This window comes from Phyllobates terribilis, unplaced genomic scaffold (assembly GCF_046119375.1).
Source record: "Phyllobates terribilis strain yellow unplaced genomic scaffold, ASM4611937v1 Scaffold_2__4_contigs__length_985480577, whole genome shotgun sequence".
NCBI lineage: Eukaryota > Metazoa > Chordata > Amphibia > Anura > Dendrobatidae > Phyllobates > Phyllobates terribilis.
The window spans coordinates 934598296-934622562 of NW_027362762.1; the positions used below are offsets into that span (position 1 = coordinate 934598296).

At 41.8% G+C, this 24267-nt stretch overlaps 1 protein-coding gene across 1 annotated transcript in view; it reads right to left on the bottom strand.

Annotated features, from left to right (window-relative positions):
* The window catches only part of RUNX1 (RUNX family transcription factor 1), a 99871-nt gene that overhangs the window by 61131 nt on the left and 14473 nt on the right, over positions 1–24267 (bottom strand). Inside the window, exon 3 of the mRNA XM_073668377.1 lies at positions 4397–4501. Within this exon, the coding sequence (XP_073524478.1) occupies positions 4397–4501 (105 nt within the window). The remainder of the gene's footprint in view (positions 1–4396; positions 4502–24267) is intronic.

Sequence of the window (24267 nt, forward strand, 5' to 3'; positions counted from 1 at the left end):
AAAGTGAATATAGCTATGATGGCGCATGCACGTTACTGCTCCCATAGAAGTGAATATAGCTATGATGGCGCATGCGCATTACTGCTCCCATAGAAGTGAATATAGCTATGATAACGCATGCGCACTACCGCTCCCATAGAAGTGAATATAGCTATGATCGTACATGCGCGGTATCTCTCCCATAAAAAGAAATCTAGTGATGATCGTGCATGCATACTACTGATTCCATGGAAGTGAATATAGCTATGATCGCGCATGCGCAGTATTGCTCCCATAGGAAGGAATCTAGTGATGACGGCGCATGCGCACTACTGATCCCATATCATGAATACAACTATGATTGCGCATGCACATTACTGCTCCCATAGAAGTGAATATAGCTATGATGGCGCATGCACGTTACTGCTCCCATAGAAGTGAATATAGCTATGATTGCACATGCGCATTACTGCTCCCATAGAAGTGACTATAGCTATGATGGCGCATGCACATTAATGCTCCTATAGAAGTGAATATAGCTATGATGGCGAATGCACATTACTGCTCCCATAGAAGTGAATATTGCTATGATGGCACATGCGCATTACTGCTCCCATAGAAGTGAATATAGCTATGATTGTGCATGCGCATTACTGCTCCCATAGAAGTGAATATAGCTATGATGGCACATGCGCATTACTGCTCCCATAGAAGTGAATATAGCTATGTTGGCACATGCGCATTACTGCTCCCACAGAAGTGAATATAGCTATGATGGCACATGCACATTACAGCTCCCATGGAAGTGAATATAGCTATGATGGCACATGCGCATTACTGCTCCCATAGAAGTGACTATAGTTATGATGGCGCATGCACATTAATGCTCCTATAGAAGTGAATATAGCTATGATGACGCATGCACATTAATGCTCCCATAGAAGTGAATATAGCTATGATGGCACATGCGCATTACTGCTCCCATAGAAGTGAACATAGCTATGATGGCACATGCGCATTACTGCTCCCATAGAAGTGAATATAGCTATGATGGCACATGCGCACTACCACTCCCATAGAAGTGAATATAGCTATGATGGCACATGCACATTACAGCTCCCATAGAAGTGAATATAGCTATGATGGCACATGCGCACTACCGCTCCCTTAGAAGTGAATATCACTATGATGGCGCATGCACATTACAGCTCCCATAGAAGTGAATATAGCTATGATGGCACATGCGCATTACTGCTCCCACAGAGGTGAATATAGCTATGATGGCGCATGCACATTACAGCTCCCATAGAAGTGAATATAGCTATGATGGCACATGCGCATTACTGCTCCCACAGAAGTGAATATAGCTATGATGGCGCATGCACATTACAGCTCCCATAGAAGTGAATATAGCTATGATGGCACTTGCGCATTACTGCTCCCATAGAAGTGAATATAACTATGATGGCGCATGCACATTACAGCTCCCATAGAAGTGAATATAGCTATGATGGCACATGCGCATTACTGCTCCCATAGAAGTGAATATAGCTATGATGGCGCATGCACATTACAGCTCCCATAGAAGTGAATATAGCTATGACGGCGCATGCGCATTACTGCTCCCATAGAAGTAAATATAACTATGATGGCGCATGTGCATTACTGCTCCCGGAGAAGTGAATATAGCTATGAGGCGCATGCGCATTACTGCTCCCATAGAAGTAAATATAACTATGATGGCGCATGTGCATTACTGCTCCCGGAGAAGTGAATATAGCTATGACGGCGCATGCGCATTACTGCTCCCATAGAAGTGAATATAGCTATGATGGCGCATGCACATTACAGCTCCCATAGAAGTGAATATAGCTATGACAGCGCATGCGCATTACTGCTCCCATAGAAGTGAATATAACTATGATGGCGCATGTGCATTACTGCTCCCGGAGAAGTGAATATAGCTATGACGGCGCATGCGCACTATCACTACATTTACATGAGACTTTGGAATTGGTAAGTTCCCAGTACTCAGGCCTGAGGTATCAATGACAATCATTTATGAGCTTGTGTATAGAGACACTACAAAGACTGCCTCTCTGGAGGACCAAGAACGTCCATGTATTACAGTATTACAGGAATAACATATACATTGGTGTGTAATGCTCAATTTATCCTGCGGGGGAGCAGTTGGAGAGTTGAAAACTTGCTGTGAGGTTCTTCCATGGATCATAGCTGATTGCTGGGGATCCAAGCAGCAAGATAAGCTGTATATATCTAAAACAAGTGACGGAGTGATCGTTTCTAGATGCCCCAGTCACACACCCGCCCCTACCTTCTCTGTGACCTGCAGTCACCATGCCATTTTTTTTTGATGGGTAGGATTAGCTTCTAAATATAGAAGGAGGTAGACAATTGTTTGTTCTCAGAAATAGCAGATGTAGATTAGTCTGCTGAATAACAAGTCATCCATTGTCTTCTTCGGCTGGATGGGTAAGGCCTTCGCGTTATACATATAAAAAAAACATAATAAGATGTGTCTGGGTACTTGGCATGTGGACAAGCGTTCCAATGGAAAAAGATGCCAGTGCCAGCCTGCAGCGGGGTAGTTCAGAGTAATCAATCAGACATGATGTAAAGAGAAGATAAAACTGAAAACATATCCTACAATAAACCATAAAGCTATGGGGGTGCTTGACTGGTGGGGCTCCGACAATCAGAAGAAAGGGCCACAGATCTACACCAAGTGCCACTGTCCCCTGGTGATACTGAAGAGCGGTGGTCCTAAGGGTCTAATCTCCACCAATCAATTAATGATGGCTTATCTTCTGCAAAATTCCTTTAAGTACCCCCCATAATCTAGGGGGGGATATGACTCCCCCATATATAGGAGCGCTCACTCTTCCTGTGCTCTTTTTTAGGGAGCCACTGCCAGATACCCCAATCTTGAAGGAAAAGAAAAGGATCAGCAGATAATATCAGGAGGCTACCATATTATTATGCGGAACTACTTATATATTATTCCACATCACTCTACGGACAACATCATCACTGTCCCCATTGGGGCTTCCCATCTAAATTTCCTATCAGTATGGCTTTGGAGTTTGGAAGGAAAAACGGAGGAAGCCCACAAAAGACAGGGAGAACATACAAACTCCTTGTAGATGTTGTCCTTGGTGGGATTTGAACCCAGGACCCCAACGCTGAAAAGCAACAGTGCTAACCACTGACCCACCATACAGTGCTAACCACTGAGCCACCGTGCTGCCTCAATGCACATTAGACAGTCAGAAAATCCCACCGATATCGATGGCTTTGGCTGACTTTAGTCTACTGTGTATGGGGTCCGTGAGGGTGCCGGACCTGGACAATTTTGATGAGACCGACCAACCACCTAATCTGGTATCGACTTTCCCCCACTGTTGGGCAAAAAAAAAGGGTCAACTGTAAATGAGTTCTGAATGGGGAGAGGGTCAGAAGCCGCTGACTGACCTCTAGTGGCAGATCATCCCTTTCAAGAACAAAAGGATGGCACTAGCAAAAATCCAAACGGGAGAATCGGGAAGCCCTCCATGCACCTGAGATGGTCGGCAAATCCCGTTGAATGTTCTTTCAGTCTACACATATCTAATGTGCTTTAGCTTAGATTGTTTTCATCTTGCCTTAGATTAAAAAAAAGGCCTAAAACCAGTCTGTGCATCGTGGAGAGGCAATATACTGTATAGTGGATACGAGAACCTTCTCTACATGAAGCTTGTCCAAAAAGAAAGATGATTGCTAAACAACCCGAAGATTTAAAGCCATAAACGTTACAGAACTGTTGGCTGAATGATCGTTTGGCAGATGAAATCCAGCCCCTGACTTCCCCTCGGGCCCCGGCCAAGTTCTTCTCTGTTCTTTATTACAGTGAAGCTCTGGCAGAGACTTATCTACAGGAGAACAAAAGGAACGACCATCGGAACTCCAACATGCCAGATCCTTCTCTTCCCTGACATCATCTGTCGGGGGAGAGCCGGATGGCCCCCATACACATTACGCTGATGGCCGATTCCACCAATATCTAATGTGTATGGGGGTCTTTAAGAATAAACTAAGGATAGAGGGGGTACAGAAAGAGAAATATCACTCTTAGGCCACAGCTCCACTATCAGTATTTGGTCAGTATTCGGTCAGTATTTTTTCGCAGGAGTCGGAGCCAAAACCAGGTGAGAAACAATCAGAGAAAAGGTATAATAGAAACAAGTCACCAATTCTGCATTTATCACCCACTCCTGGTTTTGGCTCCCACTCCTGAGAAAAAATACTGATGGTGGGGTCATGGCCTTCCTTTAATATCAGTAGAGCCCAAACAAAAATTTAAAAAATCACACTATATCAATAGAACGCCATGTAGTAATGTTATACAAAGTTATCTTACGTCTTGGTTCCCGAGGTCCGTCCACGGTGATTTTAATGGCTCGATGGTAAGTAGCCACTTGAGGAGGGTTGGTGAAGATCGTGATGGTAAGTGTGAAGCTTTTCCCTTTAAATAAAAAATAAAATAAAATGGCCGATTACACAGACATAACAAAAATGTACAACAATTAGAAGGCAACTCCACCACTAGGGGGAGCTTGTTGAAGACTGTATGTACCCAGCTCCCTCTAGTGGTGACTGCAGGCGGAAAGAATTTTATCATTTAAATGGCCACTGATCTTTCGGATAACTTGATTTCATTTGATAATGTGATAAATAGACAATCTGGAAAATGACTTTACCTAAAAATGATGTTGTCTTACCATCGAAAAAATACTACAAAGTGCCATGCGCTGGGTGTCTCCATTTCTGTATGATTTGCCTGCCTGCTCTAGGAGCAGAGACACAGAGACAAATTACAGAAAGTGGGGGCAGGTATTTGTCACTCTACAGGAAGTAGGGGAGGATCTTTGAATCTCTACAGGAAGTAGGGGAGGAGCTTTGTATCTCTACAGGAAGTAGGGGAGGATCTTTGTATCTCTACAGGAAGTGGGGGAGGATCTTTGTATCTCTACAGGAAGGTGGGGCAGGTCTTTATCTTTCTACAGGAAGTGGGGGTGGGCCTTGTGTTTACAGGAAATGGGAGCAGGTCTTTATCTCTCTACAGAAAGTGGTGGCAGGCCTTTGTTTCTCTACAGGAACAGGGGGTTGTTTTTTGTCTATTTACAGGAAGTGGTGGCAAGTCTCTGTCTCCACAGGAAGTGAAGGTGGGTCTTTCGCTCTCTACAGGGACAGAGGGCATGTCCTTGTCTTTTTACAGAAAGTGACAGTGGGTCTTTGAGTCTAGAGAAAATGGGGGTGGATCTTTGTCGCTGTAAAGGAACAGGGGACAGATCCTTGTCTCTACAGGAAGTTGGGGAGGGTCTTTCACTCTCTACAGGAACAGGGGACAGATCCTTGTCTCTACAGGAAGTTGGGGAGGGTCTTTCGCTCTCTACAGGAACAGGGGACAGATCCTTGTCTCTACAGGAAGTTGGGGAGGGTCCTTCACTCTCTACAGGAACAGGCGACAGATCCTTGTCTCTACAGGAAGTTGGGGAGGGTCTTTCGCTCTCTACAGGAACAGGGGACAGATCCTTGTCTCTACAGGAAGCTGGGGTGGGTCTTTGTCTCTCTACAGGAATGGGACGCAGGTCTTTGTGTCTATAGGAAGTGGAGGATGTTCGTTGTTTCACTACAGGAATTGGGGTTGATTATTTGTCTCTACAGAAAGTGTGGGGGGTCTTTGCCTCGCTACAAGAACAGGGGCAAGTCTGTATGTCTCTAAAGAAGTGGGGGCAGGTCTTTGCCTCGCTACAAGAAAGGGGGCAAGTCTGTGTGTCTCTAAAGAAGTGGGGGCATGTCTTTGCCTCGCTACAGGAAAGGGGGCAAGTCTGTGTGTTTCTACAGAAGTGGGGGCGGGTCTTTGTCCCTACAGGAAGTTGGGGAGGGTCTTTATCTCTCTACAGGAACAGGGGGTGGGGTCTTTGTTTCTCTACAGGAAGTCAAGGTGGGTCTTTGAGTCTACAGGGAATGGGGGTGGGTCTTTGTCAGCGAAGAGGAAGTGGGGACAGATCCCTGTCGCTACAGGAAGTGGGGACGGGTCTTTATTTCTCTGCAGGAATGGGGGTCTTTGTCTCTTCGCTCCTGACCATCGAAATTTCAGACAGGTATATCAGAGTGGGCTTTGAGTTCCAGGTAGCCAAATCACTGGGCAATTCAAGGGGCAATGCATGCTAGCGAGCGAGATAAAGAAAGTTCAAGCATCTATAGTGCTGGCAGAATGCTGATTCAAAATAACTGAAATTATCTACCTAAAAATGACTTTACATAGTCTCTCATACTGTAATTTATATACAAGCCTGTGTTTAACTTGTGATTGAACTTTGGCCATGTCAGATTATTTGGGCGCACCTACACAAGTAATTCTAGATTAATAATGCATTGCACCAATTATGCTTGCACTCGGGCTGGTTATATCACTATGATTGCCTTTATGAGAATGCAAACATTACATTAGCAAGAAGGTAGCCTGCGGAGGAATCTAATCCAAGAAGAGCCGCAATGTCTGATCAAAGGTACCCAGCTGTTGCTGGACTGAGATTTTGGTTTTAAAGCGACAAGAATGTAAATTTTGCAACTAATGTTCATTTTTATAATAAGTTTGAAAATATTCTTCATTAACAATCTCCTCGTTTTGTGTAAGCAGCTCCAATGCAAATCTATGTATATCTATAGCCTGATGCCTTAGTCATGATACTCCTAACACATAATATTTATTTTTTTTCAATTATTTTAGGATTCATTTTTTTTGTCACAGCTTTTTAAAAATATTGGCAAAAACCACAACAAACTGAAAGATAAAAGCCATATGTGAATGAAGCTTAACACATGACTACATCTTACTCTCAATGCAACAAAATAACCATGGAGACAAATAGTTCTACACTGGAGCTGTATACCCCAAACGATAGAATACTTTTTAATGTAGTCTGTTTGCAATGTCTGTAACAAGAAAGGGTCCCATGTCTACAGGATCGTACATCACATACTGTGTAGTAAAATAACTATGGAGATGCATTGTTCTGCATTGGAGCTGTATACCCAAAACAATTTGAAAACTTTTTGCAGTGTAGGTAAAGAAGGGGCAGTGGAAGTAGAGTGACACATGGTTGCAGGATCACACTATACATGGGGTTTCTTATTCTCAATGCGGCAAGGTAACCATGAAGACACATAGTTCTGCACTGGAGCTGCATACACAAAACGATAGAATACTTTTTGCAATGATTGTAACACGATGAGGGGCAGAGGGAGTAGGGCAACACCTGAGTGCAGGATCAGACTACACAAAGGGTTTCTGATTTATTGTAACCGTGGAGATGCATATTTCTGCACTGAAGCTGTGTACACGTAACGAGAGAAGATTTTTTTTTTTAAAGAAAACTGTTTGTATGTGGCGAGTGTCAGAGATGCCCAGAGATCTGCGCTGGAAGGAGGCGAGAGAAATGTAGAGGAAAAGTGTCTGGCGCCCCTCCTCTGTGGCAGCGTGCCAATGCAATCATTAAATAAAGCTTATTTAGAAAATGAACAATATCTGTGCGAATCCTAAATATTGACATTATATTCATGTTTGTAGAAAGGGGTGTAAGGACTTTAGCACCAAACTGCTCCCATTTCCCATGAAGAGCAAACAATTGACCGGACGGAAGTGAAGGACTGGATCCAGCTTTCCGGAGAAATGATAATAAAACACCTTCAGATAATAGATATATGACACCCGGCAAGTTAGAAACATTAAAGGGGCGACCCCATTATAATCCTGAGACTAAAAGATACCGCCAGCTACTAATTCTCCCCATGGCGGCCACTACAGGGGAAATGCGGTATTACATGGCGGATATTCACATTGAGGACTCAGACCTGAGACTGCCGGATGGGAGACACTGGTCGATAATGCATCTCCTTCCCGGCTCCTAGAGGCCCCAATATGTCCCTAAAAGAGTCCTAACAACATCTTTAAAGGGGTTGTCTGGGCAAAGAGAAAAGTCACACATGGAGCAGCGCGCCTCACATTTTTTCTGATGACTCACTTGTCCGCTGCAGCCAATCACAGGTAGCAGCAGTTCAGAGACATTTCCAACCAAGGCGGTTCTGACCACAGGGACCACTAATGCTGAAAAAAAGGGACAACAGCCCCATTTTCTCTCAGGGCTGATTTATAGGTAGAGAAGGGGGCTGGCTTAGCTATTAAACAGAGCAGTCAGCCACCCCCCTTCCCGCCAGCACAACAAGCTCTTTCCTGTGGACCCAATACTGGCACTGATATCTCACCTTTCTTCTAGGAAGAATATCTGTTTAATCATTTAGGATTTTATCTACATGTCACCTTCTTATTTTACGCTGGACATCCCCTTTAAGAAACTGCAGAGAGAATTAAAACGGTTTTACGCAACAATGGATCTGAATGTGTCAAACCTGTCTGACCGGAGACTCTCTGGTCTTGATGAATGAGTACAGATGTGAAGGTTCTTACTCTTTAGAAATGAAAAGGATTTTTATTGTCATCAGTGTTAAAAAAAAAAAAAAAAAAAGATTTATAATAGGACGGGCTATTAATATCCGGAAACAAAGAAAACATGGGTGTAACAGCGAGGACCAAGGCGGAATGTTAGACTGACAATATTTCCATTTAAAAGAACACTCAGGGTTAAGCACTGATACATTGTGTTCTTCCTTGTGCAGGGGGCGGAGTATGATTTCCTTTTATGGTGTTTTTTGAGCCTCATTTGCATGACTCCGCCTTTGGTTCCACACTAGGTAAAAATAGAACATTCCTTTAAGGCTTTGATTGAGTCCTAAACCCGAGTTACAACACTAGGGCAATGTGCACATTAAGATTTTGGAGCAAGAATTGAGCAGAAACAGAGCGGAAAGTCAAGGTTCTTGAGGAGTTTTAAAGTTTTGAGGGGGATTTGGAGAGTTTCCACTCATTTTCTGCTCCAAAAACTCTTCAACAAAACTCTGTGTGGACATATCCTTAAAGGGGTTATCCAGGAATATTTTATTATTTTTTACTATGGGACTAAGAATTAACTTGTGCCTAATGATGGGCGGCACAGTGGCGCAGTGGTTAGCACTGCAGCCTTGCAGCGCTGGGGTCCTGGGTTCAAATACCACCAAGGACAACATCTGCAAGGAGTTTGTATGTTCTCCCTGTGTTTGCGTGGGTTTCCTCCGGGTTCTCCGGTTTCCTCCCACACTCCAAAGACATACTGATAGGGAATCTAGATTGTGAGCCCCGATGGGGACAGCAATGATAATGTATGTAAAGTGCTGCGGAATATGTTAGCGCTATATAAAAATAAAGATTATTATTATTATTATTTAATGATGATCTCCGCTGGCGATTCAGCGGCTTCTGCTTGCGTCACGTCGACAGAGCAGTGGCTTCTCTTCCGCTCTAGTCTGTTGATGGGGCGTGACTGTCAAGTTCACGCTGATTGACAACTGGCTCCCTGCTACCTAACTGCAGGGAGCCGTTTGTCAATCTGCATGATGCTGGCAGTCACGCCCCTTCGACAGAGCAGCCTGGAAGAGGAAGAGCTTATTTTTGAGTAATTAAATTATTCTTCCAAAAAGGGGGTTGAAATGAATGTGGTCTGAGCTGCAGTACCCAAGAACGGCCACCACACAGTGTACGGCGCTGCGCCGTACACAGATATTGACCACAAGGATTAGGACGCTCTTGTACGTTGATTTTTCCCTTCCAATAAAGAAAAGGGCTTTAAAGGGGTTGTCCAGGACTTAAATATTTTTGATTTATGGGTTTGCTAGAATATTCTTTTCTGTGTGACATCATGTATAATCGGCCAGGTCACATTTCCCCATTCTCCAGCTAGGGAAAGCCCCAATATGCCTTTAAATGCGTTTCATAGCCACTTTCTTACCTTCTGAAAGTCAGAGCTATAAAGGAGCGTGCGTCCGCGTAGCCAGTCCCTATTATCCAAGCTCTTGTGTCTTATAAGAGAAATCAGCCCTCGGCAATGACGCCAGGATTACAATCGAGGATTTTTGAAAGTTGTTTCTGACCTTGATTTGTGTGTTTGGCTTTAAATAAATAACGAGAGGATCAGTGGGTCGGGTAAGTGTTTGTGTGCTGCTCACATCCGCTTTACATCCCCTCCAGCAAGAGGCAGCGGATCCCCTTCAGCACCGCAGCAATGACGTTGGCTCTGCTGAAAAAGTGTCTTTTATTCGGTAAGGGCAATGACAAGTTTCTAATTTATAATGTTAATGCTGTAGTCAAAAAAAAAAAATGGAAAAAAAAACTATAAGAGCTTGTTCACACGTTGCGTTTTGCTTCAAAGTTAAAAAATGCTGCATTTTACAGCTCCAGCAAAGTGAATGGGATTCCTGAAATCTCACGCACACGCTGCTTATTTTTTCCTTGTGGATTTGAACCATCAAAGCAATTTTAAAAAAATTTTTTGCAGTGAGTCAATTCTTTCAGCGTTTTTACCCCATTCAAATGAATGGCGCAAAAAAAAAAAAGCATCAAAAACGCGTTAAAAATACACATTTCGGCTGTCTTTTTTTTTCTGTCAACACTCTGGTTTTTAGTTCAGCAAAATCTGCTGCGAATACTAAACGTGTGGCCATACTCTAAGTATTTGCTTCATTTTTGTTGCGTTTTTACATTGTAGAAGGAAGTTGCATTATTTTATTTTTGGGGGGGGGGGGGGGGGCACTAAACTTTATCAGCATGCACAAGAGACAGCAAAACCTGTTTTTTTGTAAACACCTTCTTACTGCCAAGAGAGTAGGTTTTGCCTGCAGAAAAAAAAAATGCAGCAAAAACGCTACGTGTGAACATAGCCTTTATGCTACCTTTTCGCCGCTGACTCCTCAGTATGATGATTCTTCTGCTGCACATACCCTAACTTTGCAAAAGCGGTTTTGTTTGTTTCTGAGAGGTCACTTGCTGAAGCAGAAACCTCCCCCCCACCTAGCATATGCCCCATCAATCCACCTGAGGGGCTGAGCTGTAATACCACACACAACCTGTGGACAATGGTGGCGCTGTGCTGAAAGAAGACCTGATTTTCTAGCATATGCCCCATCAATCCACCTAAGGGGCTGAGCTGTAATACCACACACAACCTGTGGACAATGGTGGTGCTGTGCTGAAAGAAGACCTGATTTTCTAGCATATGCCCCATCAATCCACCTAAAGGGCTGGGCTGTAATACCACACACAACCTGTGGACAATGGTGGTGCTGTGCTGAAAGAAGACCTGATTTTCTAGCATATGCCCCATCAATCCACCTAAGGGGCTGAGCTGTAATACCACACACAACCTGTGGACAGTGGTGGCGCTGTGCTGAAAGAAGACCTGATTTTCTAGCATATGCCCCATCAATCCACCTAAGGGGCTGAGGTGTAATACCACACACAACCTGTGGACAATGGTGTCGCTGTGCTGAAAGAAGACCTGATTTTCTAGCATATGCCCCATCAATCCACCTGAGGGGCTGAGCTGTAATACCACACACAACCTGTGGACAATGGTGGCGCTGTGCTGAAAGAAGACCTGATTTTCTAGCATATGCCCCATCAATCCACCTGAGTGGCTGAGCTGTAATACCGCACACAACCTGTGGACAGGTGTGGCGCTGTGCTGAAAGAAGACCTGATTTTCTACACCTGCAGCCAGCCAGGATTTCTCAGGGATCAAAACCCAGAGTAGAAAGTTGGACTGGAAGAATTTTATTTTTTTTTAAAGGTTTGGAGCCAGCAAAGTATTCGGCACTTCTCTGCTATCCAGAATGGTAAATATTGTATTAGGGTGAATCTATTCTGTTCCTTCTCACATATTCACCTAAGTAGCTGGGGCAGAAATGTTCCACTTTCTATATAGTGCACGGTCAGGGAAAATCACTAGATGCAAGCGCTGCACACAGCTATTACTCGCAGCGCGGACTTTCACTTTAATATCCAGTGTGGCTAACCACGGAAAGACGTGGTTTTTATACCGAACACCAAAAAAAAAAAAAAGCAGAAATATTACAATTAACCACGGAAATGTGTTCAGAGGTCTCTGACGTACCGCAGCATAAGGCGCTGTGTGGAAGAGAACGCGCAGATCTTTTGCCGTCTGCCCCAATTGTCTCCTCTGGACAATCCCTTTCTGGTAGAAGGGTATTTTTGGCAATGACTATTTTATATTTTAATCTGTGTTAAAATGAAAAAAAAAAAATAGAATTCTTAAAGTTTTCACACTGGGGTTATTTTAGACTCTTACTTCCTATTCTTTACAAAATACTTTTCAAAAGTCTCCTTATCATCACAGGCAAGATTACAATGACAGGTCACATCTCTATATTCAGTAAACACCATTCACAATAGGTGATGGAACAGCTCACCTCCTCCTCCTGTACAATGACTGATAACACCTCTATATACAGTAGATAACACAGGTTCCACCATTCACAATAGGTGGTGTCACAGCTCACTTCCTCCTCCTGTACAATGGCTGATAACACCTCTATATACAGTAGATAACACAGGATCCACAATTCACAATAGATGATGTCACAGCTCACTTCCTCCTCCTCCTGTACAATGACTGATAACACCTCTGTATATAGTAGATAACACAGGATCCACCATTCACAATAGGTGATGTCACAGCTCACCTCCTCCTCCTTTACAATGACTGATAACACTTCTATATACAGTAGATAACACAGGATCCACCATTCACAATAGGTGATGTCACAGCTCACCTCCTCCTCCTCCTTTACAATGACTGATAATACCTCTATACACAGTAGGTAACATAGGATCCACGATTCACAATAGATGATGTCACAGCTCACCTCCTCCTCCTCCTCCTGTACAATGACTGATAACAGCTCTATATACAGTAGATAACACAGGATCCCCCATTCACAATAGGTGATGTCACAGCTCACCTCCTCCTCCTTTACAATGACTGATAATACCTCTATACACAGTAGGTAACACAGGATCCACGATTCACAATAGATGATGTCACAGCTCACCTCCTCCTCCTCCTCCTGTACAATGACTGATAACAGCTCTATATAGGTATAGATATGTAGATAACTCAGGACCTTTGCACCCGTTCATTAGATGCTTGAAAACAAAAGATAGGGCCTGAGTTAGTCTATTGCTGCTAATAATGTACATTACCTGAAAGATCAGGAATATGAAAAATATAAGATTTCAGTTTTATTTTTATACAGATCATGAATGATATGGAAAAAAACACACCTAGATTAAAATAATTAACCTAAAAACCTGATTTAAACAGTAGTTCACTATCTGATGACACATTCCCAGATGGAACAAATGTTTTATTTGCTAATGCCCTATGAAAAAAACCCAAATACTAGTAGAAGAAAAAAAGAACCCCAAAAAAAAAACTTCCAAAAAATATAACAAATATATTAATAATCTGATATACTGTGGGAGATCTCGTCTTCCTGGCACTGAACATGTTAATCCGCAGTCGGGTGGTCTGGGATCGAGACGAGCAGGTTTTGCCAGTAGTCTGATGAACGTGATATAAACGGTTGTAGATCTGGAGATCAGCCAATATCAGGACACTACTCCCTCCCGAAGCAGCATGCGAAGCACGCACCTCCAAATCTCTGCTGCTCAGCAGGACGGCTCTGCACACTGGGATTAATATAACTAGGGGCGGAAAAAAAATTTTTTGTTTCAAAGTGAAAATTTATATGGAACATGCCAATAAAATCAGTCCTGTCCCTTCCGTCCCGTCAGGAACAGTCTGCAAAGCTTATGGGATCGATTATAATAACTAACAGAGTCATAATGCAGATAGGACCGGGGTGGAAATACTGCAGGAAAATGACAATATGCCCCCCAAAAGGATGAGCCCATCTAGTAACTCCGGTCTCAGATGGTAATGTCATCGATTGCAGTGAAATTCTAGAATGAAAGTGACTTTATAGGTTCCGGATTACAAGATTTTCTAGATTATCAGATAAAAGTATATGAAAGTCCCTTGTAAGGAGTTGAGAGATCCCAAAGGAAGTCAGGGCGCCCAAAAATAATCTATTCCTAGTTTGTGAAGCTCCACAATACATTTTTAGTGCCACAAATGGATTCGGAACGTTCTGGAGTTTCAGATTAAAGGAAAAGAAATATAATTGTTATTTAAAAGGGGTTGTCCGATCTTACGATCCCTAAGATAGGACCTCAATATCAGACTGATGCGGAACTGACACTCGCACCCTCATCGATCAGTTCCGGACGGGGAACAGAGCATAACTGTGATGCCCCACAGCCAATTCCCATCTGATATGGTGACCTATCTTAGGGATCATAACCCTGACAACCCCTTTAATAGGGAAAAATGAAACAATGGTACCAACCTGAATAGAACGTCCAAAAATTATCCCTTCAAGGAGTTTTCTAGGATTGTACAAAACATGCTATAAACAAATAACAATAACTGACCTACTGAAATCCTTCCCTCTGGCATCATATCTTTGGTGGTCCTTGCCGATCCTGCAGAGGTCCTGTTCAACAGTCACATGACCGCTGCAGCCAATCACTGGATTATCGTACATGATTAAGTGATTAGTTGCAGTGATCACGTGATTCTCACTGCAGAATCGATGGTTGTCAAATTTTATAACCCCCCCCCCTCCAAATCTGGGAGGGTGGGGGGTTGATTATGTGTAATTTTGTCAGCCTCAATGCTGGGTCTTGTAGTCCAACAACAGCTGGCGAGACACACGTTGTCAAATCCTGGACTAGAACCCGGGCGCAAAAGAGGAATGTGACTGTCACGGATACCGCTTTAAATATATAGAAATGTATAGATTACATATGTCTCAGTTACTGCTAATCTAAAAGTAATCTGGCCGGGTAACAGGTGAATCGATTAACCTCTTATACCCTGGACAAGCCGGGGAGGCAAATTAAAAATTATTTAAAAAAAATATATATAAAAATCTAAAAATAAATAAATAAAAAAAATCTAGCAGCATAAAATTAATAAAATAAAAAAGGACAAAAAAAAAACAACAAAGAAAACATCTGTAAAAATGGAGACTTTCTTAGCGGAAAGGAATAGGCGGCCAGTCTAATATTATTAGACTTTGGGGAATAGCCCCACCCCTAGTCCATTACCAAGAAAAATAATCTTGGAAGGAAATGATTAAAGACGCAAATATACTGTAGTCTTAATGGAAGTATCAAGTACTCTGCTATTTCCTACTGGGAAGTCATTGAACTTCCTATTGTCCAAATACCAGAAGATTTGCCAAATTCCAAAGCTAAATAAATTGTACGATAGTCCCAGAGACAGGAGACGGTTATCTGGAAGGAAAAAACTACTACGAGAGCTTTCAATGTGCTGCTTGTGATAAAAGTTAACCATGCTACTGAATTTAAAGGGGATGTCCATATCAGGGGACTTTGCTGCATTTATAAGTGGCTAAAAAAAATAACTTTTTACAATCAAATTTTGCCCCATTTGGCTTTTTACAGGCCTTTTTCTTGTTTCCCAGCACATTGATCTGTTGTCATAAATCAGCTGAGAGCTCAGAAAAAGACAAGAGAAATAAGTTAGAAACTCACTGTCACAAGGAGCTCACTGACAGATTCTCAGTTAACTCATTCTTCAGTCAGCAATAGACAGTGCAACACAGAGGCTATAGAAGCAAAACAGTGCCACATTTTTATTTTTTTATGAAACCCAATTGCAAAAATGACTTTTAGCTCCAATTACATGCATTTAGTTAAAAAAAAAATTCTCCCAAAAGGTGGACAATCCCTTTAACTACCATGATTACTATCATACACAGTCAGCACACAACATATTTACATGTTCTAAACTTCACGATTCCTGTGGTGACAAGAAACCTATATAATATATACTGTGGCCAGTTCAAAACTGATGGTAGTCACCCAGATAGGAAGTGAAGCGGTTACTAGGCAACCAGAATAGAATTCCAAATAGAACTCACTAAGGAAAGAGAGATGAACATTCTGCAGAGTTGTTGCCTTTCTAGGATTAATAAATGATCAGCCCTGTCATCATTCACGATAGTTTTTCATGCTTTCCATCTCTCCTGCAATGTCCAGAAAACTCCCCCCAAAATGTAGAGATCTCCCTCCCTCCTGGAACAGCAAGCAGATCTTCTGGGTGCCTTTATATAGTCAACTCTCATTGGTCCAGCAAGGACCTGCCTCAGTCAGTGATTGGCTGCAGCTGTCACATGTGCCTAAAGCAGCAGAAAGTAGAGACCGGTGGGGGACAGGGCAAAGTGGGGTTGCTTTCTTAATTTTTTTCTTTTATCCAAATTTTATTTTACTGTATAGAAAATTCCTTTAAAAGGAACCTATGTTTTTAACTGGCAGCCTAATCCTAGAAAACTTGGGGGGGTGCGACTGCATCCATTAAATGGTCCATTATGGAAACTTATGTCCGATCATAGGATTCTCTGGCGCTCTGTATAACCGACGTACCCTATAGGAGAGCGCAGGGAACGATCATATCTTATGTTACTTTTTGTTTTGTGTCACTACTGTTATGGGGGGGGGGGGGAGTAATTTTCTCTTGCGCTCTGCTTCCTGTGAGAAGCTGAACAACTGATTTAACTATTTAGCTTCAGGTTTCAGACCGGAAATGCAACGTGTGTGAATGGGAAGATGTAAATGACACAACACGCATCATTACTGTGCACACGTTCATTTTTTGCTGCATTTTTTTCCGCCTGATCTCTTTGAAGTAAAAAAAAGCTGGTTACAAAAGGCAGATTTTGCTGCATTTTTAAAGCTTTTTTTTTTGGTGCCATATGTGTCATTTGTCTCCTTTTTTCCGAGAACAGTGATATATATATATATTTTTTTTTTTCATTTCCGTCCACAAAACCGCACGACGAATTCTCATTTGAAAATGCCATTCATCCCGCCAAAAAATGAAAATAAAAAATACCGTTCTTTTAACCATATAATGTATTGAAAAACAATGAAAAAAATTGGGTAATATTGTAAAAAAAAAAAAAATAATAATTTTGTTTTTAGAGCGCTCATAGTATGGTAAAAAAAAAATCAGTAGGTCACTTTATTTGTGGCGATACCAAACTTAGAAGGTTTTCTTGCATTATAGCGGTTAAAAAAAAAAATAAATCTGAATTATATAAAATAAAAATGATGGATTGCGGCGCCTTTTTCTGAGACGGGTAACTTTTTAATTTCTCCGCTGATGGAGTTGTGTGAGGTCTGCTTTCTTTGTGTCGAGCTTTGGATTCTTAACGATACAATTTTGGAGTAAATAGAACTTTTGGTTCCGTAGGAGAACATCGCCCCTCATCACTGTATATAGGTATGGATGTATACGCAGCCGCGATCCGCTTGTCGTGGGTGCAGCCGACGTGTCTGATGGCGGTGGTTTTAGTGACCACAGATGTGGCTTCCAGACAAAAGAGAAAGAAAGAAAATACCTCCGCATTCAAATTAGTGGTTGTAATTCTCCGGCGACGCTCGTGTCTTGTGGGTAATGAGATGGCGGTATTATCCCAGCGTTACACAGACAGAGCAAACAGTGAGCGCTCCTTTGTGTCGCCCTGTGGTGAGCGTTACACGCTTTGTTCTACCTGCGCCCACACGAATTATATAGAACGGTAACAGTAAAGGGAAGAAGCAATGGAAGAAGCACAGGATTAATGTAGTCATCCTCATCCATCAGGGTGTCAAAAATTTATGTTTCTTACTTGTCACCCAGCTTTCCAAGAGTCCTGCACCCGGGGTGTAAGTTAAAGAAGCCTCTGCTGAAGAGGACGCCACGGATGGCCGGATATCCGTAGCTTCTGACCACCATAAATCTTGTACATGGAGCTATTTGGTCACAGTGTGTTGGTATTTTTCTGAGCACGGTATGGCGGTATTTCTGCACCAGTGTCTCAGGCGTTACACGATATATTATTTTTATAGAATATGGTGCTGTGATCGATGTATAGTGTTGGTATTAGCTTACTTTATGCTTGGAGCCAGTAGTTGGTCACTGTATTATTTGAGCACTGTTTGGTGGTACTTTGGCACTGTGGGGCGCTATTACTTAGGCATTGTACAGTAAATTATTTTTGCAGGGTGTCAGTGCTATGTAGCACTGTTATTAGATTAGTGTATGTATGGAGCTATCTGATCACAGTATGTTGATATAATCTGAGCACCGTATGACGGTACGTTAGCATCATATGGTACAGTGACTTAGGCATTTTACGCTATGAAATGTTTACAAAATATGGTGCTGGGAGCGTTGTATAAGGTTGGCTTTAGATTTCTTTCCGTGTGGAGCTAGCAGTGGGCCATGGTGGGTTGTTATAATTTGAGCACCATATAGTGGTACGTTTGCACTATGTGGTATATAATAAATTATTTTTGCAGTGTTTGGTGGTGTCTCAGTGCTGTATAGATTACGCTATATATGGAGCTATTTGTTCACTGTATGTTGGTATAATTTGAGCACTGTATGGCGGTACTTTGGCACTGTATGGCACTGCCATTTAGGCATTGTACAGTAAATTGTTTTTGCAGCATATAATGGTATCAGTGCGGTATAGCAGTGGTATTAATTTAGTTTATGTACTGGATCTGTTGTTGGGTCACTGTGTGTTGTGTAGATTGGCACTGTACGGCGCTGTTACTTAGGCACTGTAAGTATATTCGTATTGCTGAGTATAGTGGTGTCAGTTCTGTATAGCCCTGGTATTAGATAAGTTTATCTATGGAGCTGGTAGTTTGTCACTGCATGTTGGTATTATTTGAGCACTGTATGGCGGTAAATTGGTACTGTGTGGCACAGCTGCTCAGACATTAGACAATATATTATTTTTGCAGAGTGTGGTGGAGTCAGAGCTGTATAGCACAGTTAGTTGTTTGTTCACTGTATATTGGTATTATTTGAGCACAGTATGGCGGTACATTGACATTGCTTCTTAAAGGGTTTGTCCAGTGAAGATAACTTCTGTCTTTTGAATTAGTGATAACTTAACTTCTAGATCTGTAGGACCCCGAGTGGCAGAACAGGTAGCACTTTTATCACTTAATGATGGAGCTGCAGTGCCCATGTCCAACCAATGCTCCATTCACTCTCCAAAGGGCTGCGCCCGGCTTTTTTTGGCAGCCCCTTAGATAACGAGGAGCGGCATGGGCATTAGTCGAAAGGGAATAAAAGTTCTCGGTTCTGCTGATTGGTGTAAGCCCCACAGATCTTTAAGTTATCACCCCACCTACCCTGTGGATTGGTGATAACTTAGCTCGACTGGACAACTCTTTTAAGCATCGGACAGTATATTATTTTGCAGCCTGTTGCTTAGTTTCTGTGTAGGGCTGTTATTTCATCATTGCGTGTTGAGCACTGTATGGCGGTACTATGACACTTTATGGCACTGTTACTTGGGTATCGTACAGGATTTTATTTGTGATGTATATGGTGGTTTTAGCACTGTACAATATTGTCTGAGGTGTTGTTTGGTTATTAGGGTTTGGGTTAAGGTTAGTGTTTGGCTTAGGATTTGGGTTAGTTAAGGTTAGGGTTTGTTAGGGTTATTGTTTGGGTTAGTTAGGATTAGGGTTTGGCTTAGGATTTGGGTTAGTTAGGGTTTGGCTTAGGATTTGGGTTAGTTAAAGTTAGAGTTTGTAAGGGTTAGGGTTTGGGTTAGTTAGGATTAGGGTTTGGATTTCGGTTAGTGTTTGGCTTAGGATTTGGGTTAGTTAAGGTTAGTGTTAGGATTTGGGTTAGTTAGGGTTAGGGTGGGTTAGGGTTTGGGTTAGTTTGGATTATGGTTTGGGTTAGTTAGGATTAGGGTTAGGTTTAGAATTTGGGTTAGGGTTTGGGTTAGTTAGGGTTTGGTAAGGGTTAGGGTTAAGGTAAGGGTTAGGGCTAGGGTGCATAATGTTTCAGCACGGAGCAACATCCAATGCACATAATATCACAAGTTTAAGAACATTAAGAAAAGTGGGTGACACCAACGTAAAGTGAATCTGAGATAACCTGACAGATGAAGAACAAATCTCTCAGCTACTTTCCAAAAGTTGCCTCGAAAAAAAAAAAAAGTTTTAACTTTGGATTCCTTGACAAACCAGACACTCCAGACATAACTTAGCGTTTGTGCAAACACGGTAACAGAACATAGCAATCCATGCAGAGATCGGCAAACAGCGTACACCTTAGGAAAACAGCCAGGCATTGTGCTGTAAATAAGAGAATGTCTTAGTCACTCATGGGGAGAATAAAACTAACGAGGGGTCATTAAATTACCTGATCAGTCAAGCGGATGAACAGTTCTCAGCAAGTGTGACTAACACTATGTGTAATAGCCTGAAAAAAAAAAGTGCACAGTGCAAAAATGTTAAAAAAAAAATGCCCAGACATGAAAGGATAATTTTGCGCGGTTTACTAACTTTTTGAGATTGGATGTTGTGCTCCCATGACAACACTTACTGCTCCAGTGTCCAGGGCCTTATAGCAACTGATCCAATTTTATTTCCTTAGGATAATTTGTCATGGGGAAACAAACTTAAAATCAAAGACTGCAGTTGTGCATTATACTAACATTCTTTTTTCTTCGTAAATATCTCACTCCTGTCTCTGGTTATATGAGATTTAAGATTGCGCCCCCATGACAACACTCACTGCTCCAGAGTCCCTACATCCCAGTGTTATCATAGGGCCTTATACAACCCCTGGCAAAAATTATGAAATCACCGGGCTCGGAGGATGTTCATTCAGTTGTTTAATGTTGTTGAAAAAAAGCAGATCACAGACATGGCACAAAACTAAAGTCATTTCAAATGGCAACTTTAGGGCTTTAAGAAACACTAAAATAAATCAAGATAAAAAATGTGGTACTCAGTAAGGGTAATTTTTTTCAGACCAAGGATAGGGAAAAAATTATGGAATCACTCAATTCTGAGGAAAAACTAAAACCGGCATCAAATTAGATCTGCTCGTTAGTCTGCATCTAAAAAGGAGTGATCACACCTTGGAGAGCTGTTGCACCAAGTGGACTGACATGAATCATGGCTCCAACGCGACGGATGTCAATTGAAACAAATGAGAGGATTATCAAACTCTTAAAAGAAGGTAAATCATCACGCAATGTTGCAAAAGATGTTGGTTGTTCACAGTCAGCTGTGTCTAAAATCTGGACCAAATACAAACAACATAGGAAGGTTTTTAAGGCAAACATACTGGTAAACCAAGGAAGACATCAAAGCGTCAAGACCGGAAACTTAAAGCAATATGTCTCCAAAACAGGAAATGCACAACAAAACAAATGAGGAACGAATGGGAGGAAACTGGAATCAATGTCTGTGACCAAACTGTAAGAAAAAGCCTAAAGGAAATGGGATTTACATACAGAAAAGCTAAACATAAGCCATCATTAACACCTAAACAGAAAAAAACAAGGTTACAATGGGCTAAGGAAAAGCAATCGTGGACTGTGGATGACTGGATGAAAGTCATATTCAGTGATGAATCATGAATCTGCATTGGGCAAGGTGATGATGCTGGAACTTTTGTTTGGTGCCGTTCCAATGAGATTTATAAAGATGACTGCATGAAGAGAACATGCAAATTTCCACAGTCTTTGATGATATGGGGTTGCATGTCAGGTAAAGGCACTGGGGAGATGGCTGTCATTACATCTTCAATAAATGCACAAGTTTACATTGATATTTTGGACAGTTTTCTAATCCCATCAATTGAAAGGATGTTTGGGGATGATGACATCATTTTTCAAGATGATAATGCATCCTGCCATAGAGCAAAAACTGTCAAAACATTCCTTGAAAGAAGACACATAAGGTCAATGTCATGGCCTGCAAATAGTCCGGATCTCAATCCAATTGAAAATCTTTGGTGGAAGTTGAAGAAAATGGTCCATGACAAGGCTCCAACCTGCAAAGCTGATCTGGCAACAGCAATCAGAGAAAGTTAGAGCCAGATTGATGAAGAGTACTGTTTGTCACTCATTAAGTCCATGCCTCAGAGACTGCAAGCTGTTATTAAAGCCAGAGGTGGTGCAACAAAATACTAGTGATGTATTGGACAGCTCTTTTGTGTGTTTGTTTTTCATGATTCCATAATTTTTTTCCTCAGAATTGAGTGATTCCATAATTTTTTCCCTCTCCTTGGTCTGAAACAAATTACCCTTATTGAGTACCACATTTTTTATTTTGATTTCTTTTAGTGTTTCTTAAAGCCCTAAAGTTGCCATTTGAAATGACTTTAGTTTTGTGCCATGTCTGTGATCTGCTTTTTTTCCAACAACATTAAACAACTGAATGAACATCCTCCGAGCTCGGTGATTCCATAATTTTTGCCAGGGGTTGTAGGAACTGATCCCAGTTTCTTCTTTCATGCCAGAATAATAGAATGGAATTTGGATGTACAATAGGAGTTGTCATAGGGACTCAAACTTCAACCTTTTTTGTTTTGTTTGAAGGCTATTCTTGGGTTTTGGGTCCTCTATTCAGGATCGATTAGCCATGTGTAGATGGGATATAATCATCAGGACAGCAAAGCCATTACCAATTGATCGTGTTCAAAAGAAACAAAGGATCTGTATTCCACCAATATTCACATTTTGGAACTAAAATGTAACCAGAACATATATTGGCGAGTGAAAGCACAAGATGCACTCACCAGCCGCATCTACATAACCCCTTTAAGGATCAGCGTCAGCCTATGCATTCTGTGACGTTTCCCCTTTAAGCACTGCTGGCATATTTCACCATTTGGAGCATGGATTTGGGGATTTATGATAAAAAATGCGCACGCACAGCAGCTGAAGGCAGAGTCGGTGCCGGACACATGTACTTATTGGAACAATGCCAGAGGAGAGACGGGCTCTGCCGGCCACAGAACAGATGCACCGGGGCCCCTGATGGAGGCTGTAAACTAACGGGTGTTTGACAACCCTTTAGGGATGAAAATTCTTACAAACAAATTACCTAGAGGGTAAATAAACCCCAATGAAGGGATTGTAATTAAAACTTATTTAGTTTCATTAATAAAAAGTGGTCTAAACTAGTTTAAAAACACTAAAGTGGTCATTTATTATTTCAATATTTTACTGGCTTCCTGTATTTAAGGAATCCCTACCCTATTAGCTATTAGTCCTAAACCTATTAATAAGGCTATATTGTCCTACCAAAATCCTAGCTAAATAATGGCCGCAGTCTATGAATTTGTATAGCACTATGAGGGTAAGTATGGCTGGTAGTATATACAAAAACCACTAAAGCTACTTAAGAGTAACTCATAGCCTCCCCAGCAAGTTTCACCTAAGAAGGCTTCGTCAGGGGACTCATATTATAGCCTCACCCCCTTGATGAAGCCTTCTTAGGTGAAACTTGTTGGGGAGGCTATGAGTTACTCTTAAGTAGCTTTAGTGGTTTTTGTATAGAGTAATTCATAGCCTCCTCAACAAGTTTCACCTAAGAAGGCTTCATTAGGGACCTGAGGCTATAATATCAGGCCCCTGGTGAAGCCTTCTTATATAAAACTTGTTAGGGAGGCTATGAGTTACTCTTAACTAGCTTTAGTGTTTTTTGTATAAAGTTACTTATAGCCTCTCCCACAAGTTTCACCTAAAAAGGCTTCATCAGGGGCTGAGGCTATAATATCAGCCCCCTGATGAAGCCTTCTTACAAAGATGTATACATAGTGTTAGCGTTGGAATGGACCTCCAGGCTCATCGTGTCCAACCCCCTGCTCAATGCAGGATTCACTAAACCATCTCAGACAGATGTCTGTCCAGCTTCGGAAAGCAGACAGCATTCATTTCTTAAGTGAATCTTGTTGGGGAGGCTATGCGTTACTCTATACAAAAACCACTAAAGCTAGTTAAGAGTAACTCATAGCCTCCCTAACAAGTTTCATCTAAGAAGGCTTCACCAGGGGCCTGATATTATAGCCTCAGGCCCCTAATGAAGCCTTCTTAGGTGAAACTTGTTGAGGAGGCTATGAATTACTCTATACAAAAACCACTAAAGCAACTTAAGAGTAACTTATTGCCTCTCCAACAAGTTTCACCTAAGAAGGCTTCATCAGGGACTGAGGCTATAATATCAGCTCCCTGATGAAGCATTCTTAGGTGAAACTTGTTGAGGAGGCTATGAATTACTCGTAACTAACTTTAGAGATTTTTGTATATACTACCAGTCATACTTACCCTCATAGTGCTATACAAATTCATGGACTGCAGCCATTATTTAGA